Source organism: Oryza sativa, chromosome 12 (genome assembly GCF_034140825.1).
Source record: "Oryza sativa Japonica Group chromosome 12, ASM3414082v1".
Classification (NCBI taxonomy): Eukaryota; Viridiplantae; Streptophyta; class Magnoliopsida; order Poales; family Poaceae; genus Oryza; species Oryza sativa.
Genome location: NC_089046.1, coordinates 1,835,685 through 1,850,237, shown reverse-complemented (window position 1 = coordinate 1,850,237; position 14,553 = coordinate 1,835,685). Strand labels below are relative to the sequence as shown.

At 42.3% G+C, this 14,553-nt stretch overlaps 2 protein-coding genes, 2 long non-coding RNA genes and 1 pseudogene across 4 annotated transcripts; 2 read left to right on the top strand and 3 right to left on the bottom strand.

The window, feature by feature from the left end:
- Nucleotides 1-149: 149 nt before the first annotated feature.
- LOC136354873 (uncharacterized) lies at nucleotides 150-1,099 on the bottom strand. The gene is made up of 2 exons (XR_010738743.1): nucleotides 635-1,099; nucleotides 150-522 (listed from the first exon to the last, which is right to left on the bottom strand). It is a non-coding gene; the product is annotated as an uncharacterized lncRNA (long non-coding RNA).
- Nucleotides 1,100-2,486: 1,387 nt separating this feature from the next.
- On the top strand, nucleotides 2,487-3,587 carry LOC4351454 (cytosolic sulfotransferase 15-like; annotated as a pseudogene).
- Nucleotides 3,588-4,041: 454 nt separating this feature from the next.
- LOC4351453 (PP2A regulatory subunit TAP46-like) lies at nucleotides 4,042-8,120 on the bottom strand. The gene is made up of 9 exons (XM_015765273.3): nucleotides 7,870-8,120; nucleotides 7,639-7,761; nucleotides 7,440-7,526; nucleotides 7,207-7,311; nucleotides 6,848-7,009; nucleotides 6,245-6,280; nucleotides 6,045-6,116; nucleotides 5,191-5,468; nucleotides 4,042-4,478 (listed from the first exon to the last, which is right to left on the bottom strand). The coding sequence occupies exons 1-9, from the start codon at nucleotides 8,026-8,028 to the stop codon at nucleotides 4,244-4,246; spliced, it is 1,257 nt and encodes a 418-aa protein (XP_015620759.1). The 5' UTR covers nucleotides 8,029-8,120; the 3' UTR covers nucleotides 4,042-4,243.
- A 1,147-nt stretch (nucleotides 8,121-9,267) lies between these two features.
- Nucleotides 9,268-14,434, bottom strand: LOC107277791 (uncharacterized). The gene is made up of 2 exons (XM_066306215.1): nucleotides 14,158-14,434; nucleotides 9,268-10,680 (listed from the first exon to the last, which is right to left on the bottom strand). The coding sequence occupies exons 1-2, from the start codon at nucleotides 14,246-14,248 to the stop codon at nucleotides 9,923-9,925; spliced, it is 849 nt and encodes a 282-aa protein (XP_066162312.1). The 5' UTR covers nucleotides 14,249-14,434; the 3' UTR covers nucleotides 9,268-9,922.
- On the top strand, nucleotides 10,086-13,116 carry LOC136354691 (uncharacterized). Its single transcript, XR_010738268.1, has 2 exons — nucleotides 10,086-10,380; nucleotides 12,743-13,116. It is a non-coding gene; the product is annotated as an uncharacterized lncRNA (long non-coding RNA).
- Nucleotides 14,435-14,553: the final 119 nt, after the last annotated feature.

Below are 14,553 nucleotides of genomic sequence, written 5' to 3'. Positions count from 1 at the left end.
TGAATGTAGGAGTTCTAGTAGTGCCAAGTTTCTCTCCTCGGCAGCCTTGTGAGGCTTGCGAGGTTGCTTCGATTGCACACAACTATGGCACTTAGAACCTTTGACAATGGAAAACTTAGGAATTAAACACATGCTGGAAAGCCGAGACATCAAGCCAAAATTAATATGACATAAACGTGAATGCCAAACATTAGCCTCATCATCCACACTGCCACAAATATGGTTCACAGACTTATTGCAGAAATCAGAAAGGGAAAAGCGGAACAGGCCTCCGCACTCATAACCTTTACCAATAAAATATCCATGTTTAGACACGACTACTTTATTAGACTCAAAAACCAACTTAAATCCGTCTCTAGTCAGACGGGAGCCACTAACAAGATTCCTGTCGATAGAAGGGACATGCTGCACGTTCTTCAGCTGCACGATCTTTCCCGAAGTAAACTTCAGATCTACCGTGCCAACACCATGAACAGAAGCATGTGACCCATTCCCCATTAGGACGGTGGAACCCCGTGCGACCTGATAAGAAGAAAACAATGAGATGTCAGCACAAACATGTACATTGGCCCCAGTATCAACCCACCAATTAGTAGATTGATTAACTGAAAAAACAGTAGGTAAATTACCATACCCGCTTCCATCTCCAGTGTTGCCAATGGTCACATTAGCAGACTTAGAAGTCTGCCCTGCAGGTGCCTTCATCCCCTTGCGTTGTGGACACTTCCTAGCCAGATGACCAACTTGGCCACACACAAAGCAAGTCCTCTCATCCTGATTAGGATTGTTGTTGTTCTTCTTCTGCTTCTTGAAGTTGGTGGTCTGCTGAGCTTTGTATTTCCCCTTGCTCTTGTTCTGGGCCTTGTGCACAACATTGGCACTGGACTGCCCACCATCGCCCTTAGACGCGGCATCTTTTTCCCGAGCTTTCTCCTCAACATCAAGAGACGCAATCAACCCCTCAACGGAGTATTCCTGTCTCTTGTGTTTGAGTGCAGTACCGAAACTCCTCCAAGATGGAGGAAGTTTTGCAATAATGCACCCGGCCACAAATTTGTCGGGTAAGACACACTTAAGGAGTTCGAGTTCCTTAGCCATGGTTTATATCTCATGAGCCTGTTCGACTACAGAACGGTTGTCAGCCATTTTGTAGTCATGAAACTGCTCCATGATATACAGATCATTGCTAGCATCAGTAGCACCGAATTTAGTATTCAGTGCATCCCACAACTCCTTAGCGTCGGTCATATGCATATACACCTCGACCAGACGATCGCCAAGAACGCTAAGAATGCATCCCACAAAGAGAGTAGTGGCTTCCTCGAATTGCTTCTGCTGTTCAGCAGTAAGAACTCCTTCAGGTTTGCCAGTACTCACCCAGAAGCATTTCATAGCTGTCAGCCACAGAGTGACCCTGATCTGCCATCTCTTAAAATGCACACCGGTGAATTTATCCGGCCTCAGTGCATCGGCAAAACCAGCCATAGTAAAATCACAGTGCCTATAATAAGGTTTTTGGATTGTTGAGATTATAGGCATATAATGATTTAATTTATTCCATAAATAAATCATGACATTACAGATGAAAACTAGCATGAACGCATCATTAGATCTACACATGTAAACTACGCAGAATAACATGAACAGATCAAATATGCGCAACATATTGAACACGTACCGAGGTGACGAAAAGACCGGCTGCTTGGTCGAAACTTTTCGCAGGTGTCTACGAAGGCACGAAACATGCGAGCGAAGAGGAAGGCGAGCCGTCGTGAACGAACAGGGAGCAGTCACGCGAAGCGCTTCCCAAAAACCTTATTGCCGCCTTCTCCCGGTGCAGGACGTCAAAGGCAGAGGTTCCGGAGACCTGCTCTCCCGATCGCTGGTGCACGCCGGCGAGCGGGATGGAGTAGTCTACGAGCGACGGCGCAGTACAGAGTAGGAGGCAAACCCTAGATTGATTTTCGCATATATTGCGTGAAGACGGCGGGTCGGTTTATATAGAGAAGGGTCGCTTGATCAGGGCGCCCGCACGATCTCTACTGCGCGTAACCGAACCGGATAAGTCGCGCGTAACTTATCCGGACTCCACGCCGTTTGCACGCACCGGATTTTTCGGAACGTTTCCAAAACAAAACGAATCCGAATTTGCAGCAAAACAAAACTGCAAAAGGAGGCTGCATCTGCGCAAGGGTGAGGAGCCAATTTTTTCGGACCATTCGACGCGTACGTCGTGCACGCGCGCCGCCTGCCCTGCCCTGCCAGGCGAGCCGAGCGCGCGCGTGTGTTTCCCCTCTTCTCTCCACCACACATGCTTCAAGTGGCTAGGAGGGCATCCTCCCTTTTAAGGAGGTCCCCCTCTCCTAGAATAAGCAAGGTGGTACTAAACTCCACATGCATGCCATTCCATGAGGTGGGCTTTTGTGATTTTCCAAAGAATTAATCTTCGAGTGGGCTAAGGCCCATTCATTAATTCCAACAACTGTCGCCACCCTGACGGATGGTACATGTCCAGGCGGGGGGTTGTGAGCGCCATGGCCATCAAGAGGCATCTGATGGCGCGCACCACGGACGTCTTCATCGCCACCTTCCCCAAGTCCGGCACCACATGGCTCAAGGCGCTTATGTACTCTGCTCTCCACCACGACGCCCACGAGCTAGCGTCCCTTTTCTGGAGTCCCAGTTGTTCGTCAACGACCGCATCCCCGATCTGAGCTCGCTCCCGGAACCAAGGCTCTTGACGACGCACATCCCGGCCCAATCGCTGCCGGACTCCATTGCCGCCTCCGGCAGCAAGGTGGTGTACCTGTGCCGGGATCCCAAGGATTGTTTTGTCTCTCTCTGGCACTTCTGGAATAGATTCATGTCATGGAACATTGATGTGGCTGTCCGGCAATTCTGCGATGGCATCTCGCATTTCGGGCCGTTTTGGGAGCACGTCCTCGGCTACTGGCGGTGGCACGTCGAGATGCCAAGCCAGGTGTTCTTCTTGACCTACGAGGAGCTTGCCGCTGACACGCTTGGCCTATTGAGACGTTTGGCCGAGTTCGTTGGGCACCCGTTCACGGTTGAGGAGCAAGAGGCTGGAGTGGATAGGAAGATTGTGGAGATCTGTGCCATGGAGAGCTTGTCGAGGTTAGAGGTGAATCTGTCGGGGACAACTGACTTTATCGAGAAAGACGTACCGAACAACATATTCTTCCGGCGTGGAGTAGTCGGAGATTGGAGGAACTATCTGACACCGGAGATGGCAATGAAAATTGATGAGATCATCGAGATCAAGTTTGAAGGAACTGGCTTGTTGTTTCATCCACAGCTTTTACGACAAAAAGGAGAATAGAAGTAACTATCATGTATTCATGTTTGAAGCGAACAGCTGGACATGTGTAGTATTCATGAAATATGTGAAGGATATGTGTACTGTAATTCTATGAATCAAATTATTGCAAGCTGCTTCGAGTAATAACAGGTCGATTAGCAGTAAGTTGGGTTTGTCATTTGTTTGGCTTTTGTGTCACATAATTGTCTTCTTCGTGCCCCCTGCAAACCCACCAAAGTGTAAGACTACTTTAAGTTCCGCAAGCATTTCGAAACGTTTTAATCATCGATGAATATTACCAAATATGGGGCAATGGGACACCTTAATCTCGAGAAAAATATCTTCCATGGAGCTAAGAACAAGTACAATAACAGACTATTAAGTCAGCTACAAGCACATATAGAGAAGATAAGATATGAGAGAAAAAGCGAGCTACATATTTGTAGCCAACTGTAGCATAAACTGTGTAGTCAACTGTAGCATAAACTCCAAGACGATGTGTATGTATGAGATATAAGACCAGATATTAATGATGTAGTATATATTTTTAAGTAACTATTGTCCGAATTGGCTGGAGATATTTTGAAGCTAGTAGTTGACTATACTATTAAACTTGCTCTAAGCCAAACATGCCCAATAGGGTGATCTACCCTTTGGGCATGGCTGACGAGTGTAACATACTTGTACCGAGCAGATAAGATCTTTGTACCGAGCAGGTAAGCTTGCTTCTCAAACCAGCTTTTTTTTGGCATTACTTCCCAATATATTGGCAGAAGAAAACCATGCACCATTACAATAGGCATATGGAACACATTATTACTCAACAGTCAACAAATGCCGCAGTAAGGAAAGTAAAAAACCACATATTTTTACAAGAGCTACAGTTTCAGATCTAAGTTCAATAGAATTGCCATAGCATATAATCTAGCCACAGGGAGTGAGCTTCTTGTTGCCTGCACCACGAGGGTTATCGTCCTTCCAGTCATCCCATGCTCTTGCTTTCTCCTCTTCAGCGTCCTCATCCTCTTGGGCTGACCGACTGCCATCCTTGTGCCATGCGGAGTTTGATTCTTGAATCATCTTAGCAGTTCTTTCTTGCCATTTCTCCATCATTTTCATCTCACGTAAGCCAGCTTCTTCTATGCTCATCGTTGGCAACCTAATAGTCCAAATACAGGAAAAATGGAAACAGAATAATTGGATCAAAGGATAGTCTCATATGCATATTTTCACTAACTTTTACTGAACAATGCAATATCACTTTAATAGAGATGATCTACAGCTCAACACTTAGTTGCTGCAGGGGAAATCTAATGTTTTTTATGAGCAATTGCAGAATAGTACCATTTCTTGGAATTTTTCATGGATTATGACTAAACATAAGGTCGCACCTACAAATCACTATCTCAGCATCTATACGATTGCACCAAGCGTTCGTAGTCACAACAGAGTACAAGACAACAGTTTATTGTCAGTGAATCTAGTATTGCACTGAGTAGCAAATTTAACATGGTGCCTTTCCAGCATGAAAAAAAAAGAATGATATCAACAATGTAAACCACAAATTTGTCACAGACTTATGGCAGAACATACAACAATAGAACAAGGAAACACCTACGATTGAATAAACACAGTCACATACTAATGTGGTGAAGCAAATACAATGTAAAGAACCACTTTACAAATTTACCAAGAAATAATTTGCTCATCGAGTAATGCTCAATGGAATAGGAGGTCAAAGTTCCTACAAATATATCAAAGTATGACTAATATGATGCATTAAAAGTTGCCACAAATAATGCCCCCTCCACAAATATTAAAAGAAGCAGTGCAGTTTTCAGCCAGGTACGTAGCAGTATTTTAAAGCATACCTGTAACTTGGCTGAAAAACTTGTGCTGCCATTCTCTCTCTTTCACTGGTTAGTCCTCCACCAACAAGACTTGCAGGGCCAAATATCAGCGGCTGGTGTTTGTGCTCATGTGCTTGTGAAACACTTGCTCTACCTTCAATGACATCTTGAGCAAATGTTGCACAAGTGATTGGATCAGCTGGCTTGGAATATGGTGCACGGTTGGCAGCATTATGGTGCCATGCTTCAGCCTTTTTTGTACGTTCATCAAGCATTTCACGAGCAAATGCATTACCATCCTAAAACATCATAAGCAGGCAATTATTTCATTACTAAAGGAAACCTCCATGTAAGTGCAGAGTTTATTGAAACAGATATGCAACACAATGGGAGCAAAGATAAAAAAAATCTTCTTTTTTTTCTTACGGTAGAATATCTACCATCGAGTGCTACAAAAGGATCATGAAAACAAAATCAAATATCTAATATTACTTGCATGTAGTAACAACAAAACACTCAGCACTCTGCACACACACACACACACACACACAGAGAGAGAGAAGTGTGATGAAATACTTGCAATGGCAAGTTATTATCATATTATGACAATTAATTTAATTGTATGTCCAAACTCAGAATCCGGTGTATATTTTTTTTCAAACGGAATTACTGTATACAACTATCCAGCTATCTACTTGGTGAAGGTAAGCCCTACTACAACATAAGCTCAAGGCTTATCCAAAGCGAAGTTCAATAATTGTATAAGGTTACAGAACGGTTACAGAAGAAAGGTTAAAAGGTCAATATGATACTGGAAAGGATCAACCAAAGATACTATTGACAAGACATTGGCAAAGTTTATTCATTTGTTTTACCTTCGCTTGCCTTTCTTTTACTGCCAGAAGCATTTCTTCTTCCTTCTTTAACATGTCAAGAAGGTCAAAAGCCTATAAAATGAAGTAGAAATGAGTACGTCTGATGATCAGGATAACAAAGCGAGCACAGTAGCTTAAAAGAATGCAAATAAACATTCCAAGCAGTATAAGAGAATCATTCTTGCCCACAAAACACAAACCTTGCATAGAGCCAATGAGATAGTAGCTAACCATGCCTGCAACATAGAACCAAAAAAAAGAATCAAAACCACAGCATAACCGTTTGTCATTTGTACATCAAAGTAAAGTTATGACAGGCATGGAGCCCAAACTTTGGAAGCACACATCGACAGATCCCAAAAGGTTGATTGCCCACAAAAGTAAGAGATTGTATATAAAAAGCATAGGAAAGACATTAAGCATCATATTGTTACAGGAAAAAAGATTGGTGGTGACAATCTGGCACTACAGAACAAATCTGTTGTGTGTTTCATGGCCACAAAAATGGGCTAATTCAGGAAATGCGATCAGTTCCCTATGAGATTTTTAAAACCTATCTTGAATCATCAAATTTGTCAAATTCCATCTTCTATTGAACAGAACAAAGCCTTTCCTTTCCTTTTCTTTTCTGGAAAAGTAAATATTTTTCTTCCACTTCTAGTACATTGTAGCTAATTTTAGTTTGGAGTATTTTCAAATATGCTATGTGGTAATTTAAGAATATATCATGATGTTTCCATTTGGTAAACAAGATCAGATTTGCTACGTAAATGGGTTCTAAATGTCTGGTGCTAACTGCTAACCTCTCTTTCTTCCTCTCCATCATCCTCAAAAGCATCTTCCTCCCCAGCTTCAATAGGAGCTGATAAAGCAGCTGCTCTCAATGACCGCCTACGCCTTTCTTTCCTCTCCTTGATTTCTAGGAGCTTTGTTTCTGCAGCCTTTTGGCGCTTGAACCGTGCAACCTAGGTTTGGTCAAACAAGAAAATTAGAGTGGAAATTAACCGACTTTGGAAAAGGTCAAGCAGATTATGAGTCCCAGATTTTGCAGTCTCAATAAGAGATTTGGATCCCAGCTTATTGTGTTTGTAAATTGCAGAATGATTGATGACCCCTTTAAGGCTTTAACATATTCGAGAAAAAATATTTTGCCAAGGCTCACCTTCTGTGCTCTTCGATTTGCCATGGTATCAGGTTGCTTCTGCCTAGACAATTCAAGCTCATCCTCTGATATAAGCTCCAGTGCTTCACAGATAGAAATGAATTCCTGCGTAACCGTAGTGATTAAAACATGAGTGTTGTGATGACAGAGTGCTCCCAATTGAAAAGGGCATAAGAAAGACATGACAAATATGCACCAAATCAACTAAATGTGACAGGACAAACTGATATAACCTTCAAATGATCCTGCGACGCCTTAAGGACTGGGATCCGATCTTCCTGCGCTACCCTTTCAGTCATTTCCCCAAGGTAGTACGGCACCTGAAGAAAATCAATCGAAATCACAGATATAACCACATGTCGCAGATGCACAAACATGATATGATAAGAGAAACGGAACTAAACGCAGATGTAGTGGGGGAAACAAGCATACGAGTAGGTATTTGAGGTTGGCAGTGGAGACGTCATCCTTGGTCTCGTTGGAGGAGAAGAGGCCGAGCTTACTGACCATCTCGTCGCACCGCCGCAGCAGGTCGACCCCCTTGCGGATCCCTTCCTGCAAATATCCCAAACCAAACCAAGCAGCCACAGTAAGCGCTCGCATGAAACCGCCATGAGAGGGTTGATGGGGATGAGGAGAAGGGGGGGTGAATCGAGGGAAAACCTGATCGAGGGAGGAGCTGGAGGCGAGGGAGTGGAGGTGGGACGCCTTGTCGAAGAGGGCAGGGAGCGGGAGGTCGGCGTCCTCCTCCTCCGCCGCCGCCGCGGGGTGGAGGCGCATCTGCGCCTGCATCTTGTTGCTGACTTCCTCCACCTCGACCATTCTCAGTCGCCGAGCGCGCGAGAGGGGAGAGATCGCCGGCTAAAAACCCTACCGGAGCAGCGCCGCGCGAAGGAAGGGAAACGGGAAACGTCGGGAGGGGGGAGGGGGGAGGCGCCGCATTTGTTGACGGGGCGGCGTTGCTCCGATGGAGCGTTGATGATCGATCCAACGGCAGAGATCGCTGTGTTCCGCGCGCTGACGGACTGGCAGTAATGTTTACAAAAAGGCCCTTGTTTCGGGCTATTTTTGTCATGAAGGTGATCCTAGTTTTTGCATAACACCCCTTACGGTTTGTTTTCACCCTAAGGTAACACAACACTCCTAACTCCATTTAATATTATAAATCTTTTTGATACTTTTCCTAGTATAAAACTAAATTTATATAAAAACTTAGCAATATCTATAATACCAAATTAGTTTCTTTAAATATGATATTAAATATATTTTATTTGTTTTGTGTTAGAAATGTTGCTAGATTTTTTTTATAAACATGATCAAACTTTTAGAAGTTTGACTAAGTGAAAAGTCAAAGCGACTTGTATAATATAAAATGGTTTTTAAGTATTATTTTTGTTAAAGCCCCTGTTTCAGCATCGAACATTAAAAAAAGATCCTATTTTTTTGCAAGCGAATTTATGTGTGGAAGTTTGTGTGTATGTGTGTGAAAAACACTTTTATTTAAGGAAAGTGTGAAAAACACTTTGTGATGAATCTAGTATTAACCCTTGACAGTTGCGAGTACGCTTATGGTTAACAAATTAATCAGATGAAAGAAGACTTAGGGCATTCCCAACCCAATGACTAGGATGATGTCCATAGCATTAAATAAGCTGCCACCTAGGATAAAAAATGAAATGGCAAGTGAATAAATGAGAAAAGAGAAGGAAACCATATATTGCATGAGATATGGTTTCTACACAACGTCCAAGATATCATGTGAGATAAGTAGCATTAAATTTAAGTATGGAATAGTAGTGTTTGCATTGAAAGAGTAGTGTCTAGTACTAGTTTCTTGATGATGTGGAGTTTATGGAAATTATGTCTAGTGTCTTGGGTTGGAAATGCCCTTATGGTTGAGTACACTTGCACACAAATTTATGTTTGGTAGTTGCAAAATTTATGTTAGTAACACATACTGTACCAGACTCTTTCATCTGGTTATGACTTATGAGTATCTTTATTAGCACTAGACACGAATTATCAATATATCAGTATATGTTAGTACTAACATGCTACCAGTACATGAATTCTATGTTTCACTTGAACAAACTACATATTCATGGAGCTTGAAAGAAAGAAAGAGAAAAAAAACAACTAACTTATGGCGATCACCTTTACAACGAAATGGCAGCATTCTGCTTCCATTACCCAAAAACATCATGTCTCAAGCGACATGAAGAAACTTTCTTTCTAGAGAAGGAAAAAACTCGAGCATCTCTTTACATAGATCATTTGTTCTAACTGCCAACTATTGCTAACTGCTCTAGTCTCCAGACAAAAGTTCATTCTGATCCAATCTTTCGCACTACTAAGAGGCCACATTCTATTGTGTGGTCATTTACCCCCTTTACACTATTATCAAATGGAGACCATTCTCTTGTCTTATATGGTCTCACCATCTAGGAGTACTTCCTTGGTAGCCCTCAGTCTGGTTTCTCTGTCTACTGTTTCTTTGCTGAATGTGCCCACCACTATTCCTTTTCCTTCCAGATATGCTGTTTGGGTCCTGGTATCTATTCCTGTTGACCCCATTGAAGCTATCCCTGTAGTCTCCAGACAAAAGTTCATTCTGATCCAATCTTTCGCACTACTAAGAGGCCACATTCTATTGTGTGGTCATTTACCCCCTTTACACTATTATCAAATGGAGACCATTCTCTTGTCTTATATGGTCTCACCATCTAGGAGTACTTCCTTGGTAGCCCTCAGTCTGGTTTCTCTGTCTACTGTTTCTTTGCTGAATGTGCCCACCACTATTCCTTTTCCTTCCAGATATGCTGTTTGGGTCCTGGTATCTATTCCTGTTGACCCCATTGAAGCTATCCCTGTTATTTGATGAATGATGATTGTTACTATTATTCCAATTGCCCCAACTAGAATCCGCCAAGGCACTAGAATCCGCCAAGGCACTACCCCAACCAGAGCAATTTTTACTCCATTCATTCCAAGATTCATGCTTTGTTCCCCAGTCCATGTTGGATCTTGAATCTTGCTCCCACTTGTTAACTTCAGTGGGCTTTTCTACATAGATGTCCCAGTTTCCAGATTGGTTCTGCTTCTGCTGGCACTTGTTATCTGTATCAGTGCTGCCCAATCCATCAGCTGGGAGTAACTCATCATCCCTCTCGAATGGTAAGCGTACCATCTTCAGGTCAGCTATCAACTCAGGGTCGATCTTGCTATTGTGGTCAATCTTGTCAATATACATATCAGGGTCTGGCAAAGATATGTCTGAAGGTTGGCCATGGTAATTAGCCCAGAATCTAGCCTTTGCATTCTTAAAATTATCAAAGGCTTCTGAGTCATCCCATTGCTCAATGTTCTTATACATGCAGACATATCTCTTGTTGTCACAGAACCTGTGCCAAGAAATGCCGCCAACATAAATGCAAAATTCCCTTTCCCATAATGGGACTGGGTGGCAATTGTGTCCTGTAAATACAAAAGCAATATCAGATTCATTGTAGCAGCATAAAAATGCAAGGAGATGATGAATTCTAAAATGTTTATACAAACAAATAACATATACAAAAAAATTCTGGTTAGATTGCTTAAGACTACTGTACAGATTAGAAATCGCCTGCAGATTTTGGACGGGTCAAATCCAAAATATTAGCATCCCTTCTAAAAGTATGGGAAACAAAGACACCAAAGCACCCAACGGTTACTTCCTAACAGGCTAAACAGAAGAACCATTCAGGCTACTGGATAAATGGGTTCAGTACTAAAACACTAGCATTCCTTCTAAGGGATGCTCCTTTGTCGCCACACAACTGCGCCTCTCATGACTATGTCAGTTATCTAATAGTTTATTTTTAATAGCAATTAATAACGTCTCCTTACGCATATCATGGATTTAGGATCCGGCTGCTTGAGGAAAAAATGTAATGGCCACGTAAGAAGTTATCAATAGCCAATTTAACATTTTGTGTCCCCTCATTTTTTCTGAAGATATGTGCACACAAGTGCTCCCTCTATTTTTTTTATTTGACGTTGAATTAACCAAAGTCAAATAAAAAAACAGAGGGATTAGTTTGCTTATTGCAATACCATTACAGTTCAAACTATGAACTGATACTTGGTAGTCAAATAAAACTAGCATTTTCTGACATTTGGGTACCTTTTCAAATAGTAAGACAAATTAGACCAAAAATAATAAGCCTAATTGTAAAGGAAGTCGCAGTAGCAACTCTGGTTCTAAGCTTAAATTGACCGCATCACACAGTACAGGACAGTCCACCATCTACAACAGTTGTGTCATTGTTAGGGTGGCAGGAAGCAAAATGATATTCATGCCCATTCCGAGACCTCCAATCCACAGGAAAATCGTCAGCCAACAAGAAAGTACTAGACCTAGATATCTAGATCGAAAATTTTCCAACCCGAGTCTTCCCTAACAAATTACCATCTGAACACCACTGTACAGATTTAGAAATCGCCTGAAATAGCAGCATCTCTTCTAAAAGTATGGAAAAAAAAGACACCCAACAGTTACTTTCATAACAGACTAAACAGAAGAATTATTCAAAGTACTAGATAAAAGGGTTCAATCCTAAAATACTAGCATTCCTTCTAATGGATGCTCCTTTGTCGCCACACAACTGCACCTTTCATGGCTATGTCAGTTACCTAATAGTTTATTTTAATAGCAAGTACTAACAATGTTTCTTCAAGTATATCATAGATTAAGCATACTGCCGCTTGAGGAAAAAAATGTTACGCCCACATAAGAAGTTATCAATAGCCAACTTAACATTTTGTGGCTCCTCATTTTTCTAAAGAAATGTGCAGTAAGTACAGCGCTTCGTTTCCTTTCTCCATTAAGTACAACCTCAACCAGATGACTGTGATATGGCTAATGCAAAGCAACGCTCTTTTGAAGCTTCTAGAATTATCCTAATTTTAGAGAAATAACTTGTATGATCATAATAACATAACTCTGCCTTCCATCTCCTAGGGTAAGCTTACTCAGATCAGCTTACTCTTGATGGGTCAAAAGCAGATAGAGTAATTCACTGTTAAATCTTTTTACAAAGATATGAAAATACGCATTTATTTTTCACATAGGAAATATGGAAATTCAAGATCCCCTTGAAAAATCAAAGTGTTCCTGCGGCTTCTTTTGAGAAACAGTATACTAACAAAAGATAATTTAATTATAAGAGGTTGGCAGAAGGGGGATAAATTTTGTCAATTCTGTGATACAGCAGAATCAATGCAACACCTTTTTATCGAATGCCGAATTGCAAAAGTGATCTGGAATGTTGTTTGTAGCAACTTGAAACCTTTTAGAGATATAAATCATCTTTTTGGTAGTTGGATGGAGAGCTTTCAGAAAAACATGAAACATCCCATTTGGGTTGGTGTGGCTGCTATTTTATGGGTCATTTGGAAAACAAAAAATTCTGCTTGTTTTAAGAAACAACTTCCTGGAGATCCCACAGATTTGATTTATTATGCTTGTCATTGGATTACATGTTGAGCTGGTTTGCAGATGCAGGAGGAAGAGCGAAGAGGGCTGCTGTGGGGGGTCCAGCTCCTAAAGCAATTTGTAAATGACATCTTCAACACAAGGTTCGGGTGGAGGGTGGGGATGAAGCGGCTACCAGCTAGAAGGCTTCACTCTGGAGTTTGATTTCACCTGAAGCACTGACCCGGTTCTTCTCACTGTTGACAAAAAACTGGAAGTCTCTCAGTAGGGTGGGCTTTTGATCAGGTTGGGCTGCTGGGTTCTGTTTGGCTGAGTCCCTAGAGTGGCTCCCTGTGTCTTTACTTTGTGCTGGCTGCTGGCAATTAGGAGGTTGTGTGTTGACACCCAACCCAAATTGACCAATGAAAACTCTATCAGGATAGTTGGTGGTTTCCTTTTATGTTTTCCTGAAATCTGTAGCTACATTTCTGTTAATGGAAATGTGGGAACTGGGAATGGCCCTTGCTCTAAAAAAAATTCCTAGGCTAGGCTCCTAGTCATGCCACATTAAGGTCCAGGTGAGTTGGAACCCCCCATGTAATAACGAAATGAGCTAGGGCAATTTAGTAGTGTTCAAAATGATGCTAGGCGAGTGACGGGGTAACATGGTGGTGTCTAGTTCCTAGTTAGCAATAGTTGGCCTGAATGGCAACCGTGCTAGGTGGCAGGTTGGTGTCTAGCAAGATTCAAGTACAGAAGTGGTGCACCATGGTTATGTTTCAACATTTATATTTCTTCTAGTGATTCGTTCAAAAAAAAATTTCTTCTAGTGGATAAGGAGAGGCGGTGTTTTAAATTTTGGTGGGAAGAAAAGACCATCCTAAATTATTACTATTTCCATTAGGCCGTTGTATATTACTTTGGCGGGAAGCGGAGAATATCCTAATCTAGAAATGCATCACCACTATTTCCGTTACATATTCTTGTCGGAACAGATGACACACTGTGCTTACTGTGTGGTTGGATCAAATGACCAACTCGTATATACAAAGTTTGCACATTAGTAGATGGCAAACTGCAATACCATTACAGCTCAAACGACAAATTGATACTTGGTAGTTGAATAAAACTAGAACTTTCTGACATTTAAGCACCACATTTTGAAATATTAAGACAATTAGACAAACAATAAGATTATTGGTAAAGAAAGTTGCAGTAGCAACTCTGGTTCTAAGCAGACAGTCCACTATCTATGACGGTTGTGCATTCTTAGGATGGCAAGAAGTAGAATGATATTCATGTCGATTCCTAAAATTCCAATTCACAGAAAAAGCATTAACCGACATTACCAGACCTACTGACTAGATACCTAGATTTAAAAATTTCTAACCCTATTCTTGCCTAACAAATCACCACCTGAACTTAAATCGAATCATACAAAAACGCAATCCAATCCATAGAAACAAAGGGAACAGAACAAGCAAATCAGTCATCCATACCGGGATGCGGAGGAGGTGAAGGCGGAGGCGGAGGGCGTTCGTGGCGGCTCCTCCTGTGCCATGGCCGCCGATGGTGATTCCAGTTCCCCATCGCCGGGAGGAAGAGGAGGAACACCCAACTTCAAAATGATTCGCCGATGCTCTCTCTCGCTCTCGACGGCAATCTCCTCCGGCAAACCGGAATGCTATCTCGCCATGGAAGAACTAGGCGCCGCCCCTGCACCGCGAGATTGGGCGCCGCCGCCGCAATTTCGCAAACAGGGAGATGAGCTGAGGCGACGGCTTGCCGGAGAAAGCTATAGCTTTAAATGAAGCCCAAAGAGGAAGCTGCTATAGCTTCACACTGACTCGTGGGCCCCGGCCCATCGAAGGCTACACGTCTCCCCGCGGGCGTGT

Coding starts and splice junctions, on each gene's coding strand:
- LOC4351453 (XM_015765273.3), bottom strand. CDS start 8,028: ATGGTCGAGGTGGAGGAAGTCAGCAACAAGATGCAGGCGCAGATGCGC. Junction 7,312..7,439: donor CGTCGCAGGATCATTTGAAG/GTTATATCAGTT, acceptor ACGGTTACGCAG/GAATTCATTTCTATCTGTGA. Junction 5,469..6,044: donor TAAAAGAAAGGCAAGCGAAG/GTAAAACAAATG, acceptor ATGATGTTTTAG/GATGGTAATGCATTTGCTCG.
- LOC107277791 (XM_066306215.1), bottom strand. CDS start 14,248: ATGGGGAACTGGAATCACCATCGGCGGCCATGGCACAGGAGGAGCCGC. Junction 10,681..14,157: donor TTCACCTCCTCCGCATCCCG/GTATGGATGACT, acceptor TTGTATTTACAG/GACACAATTGCCACCCAGTC.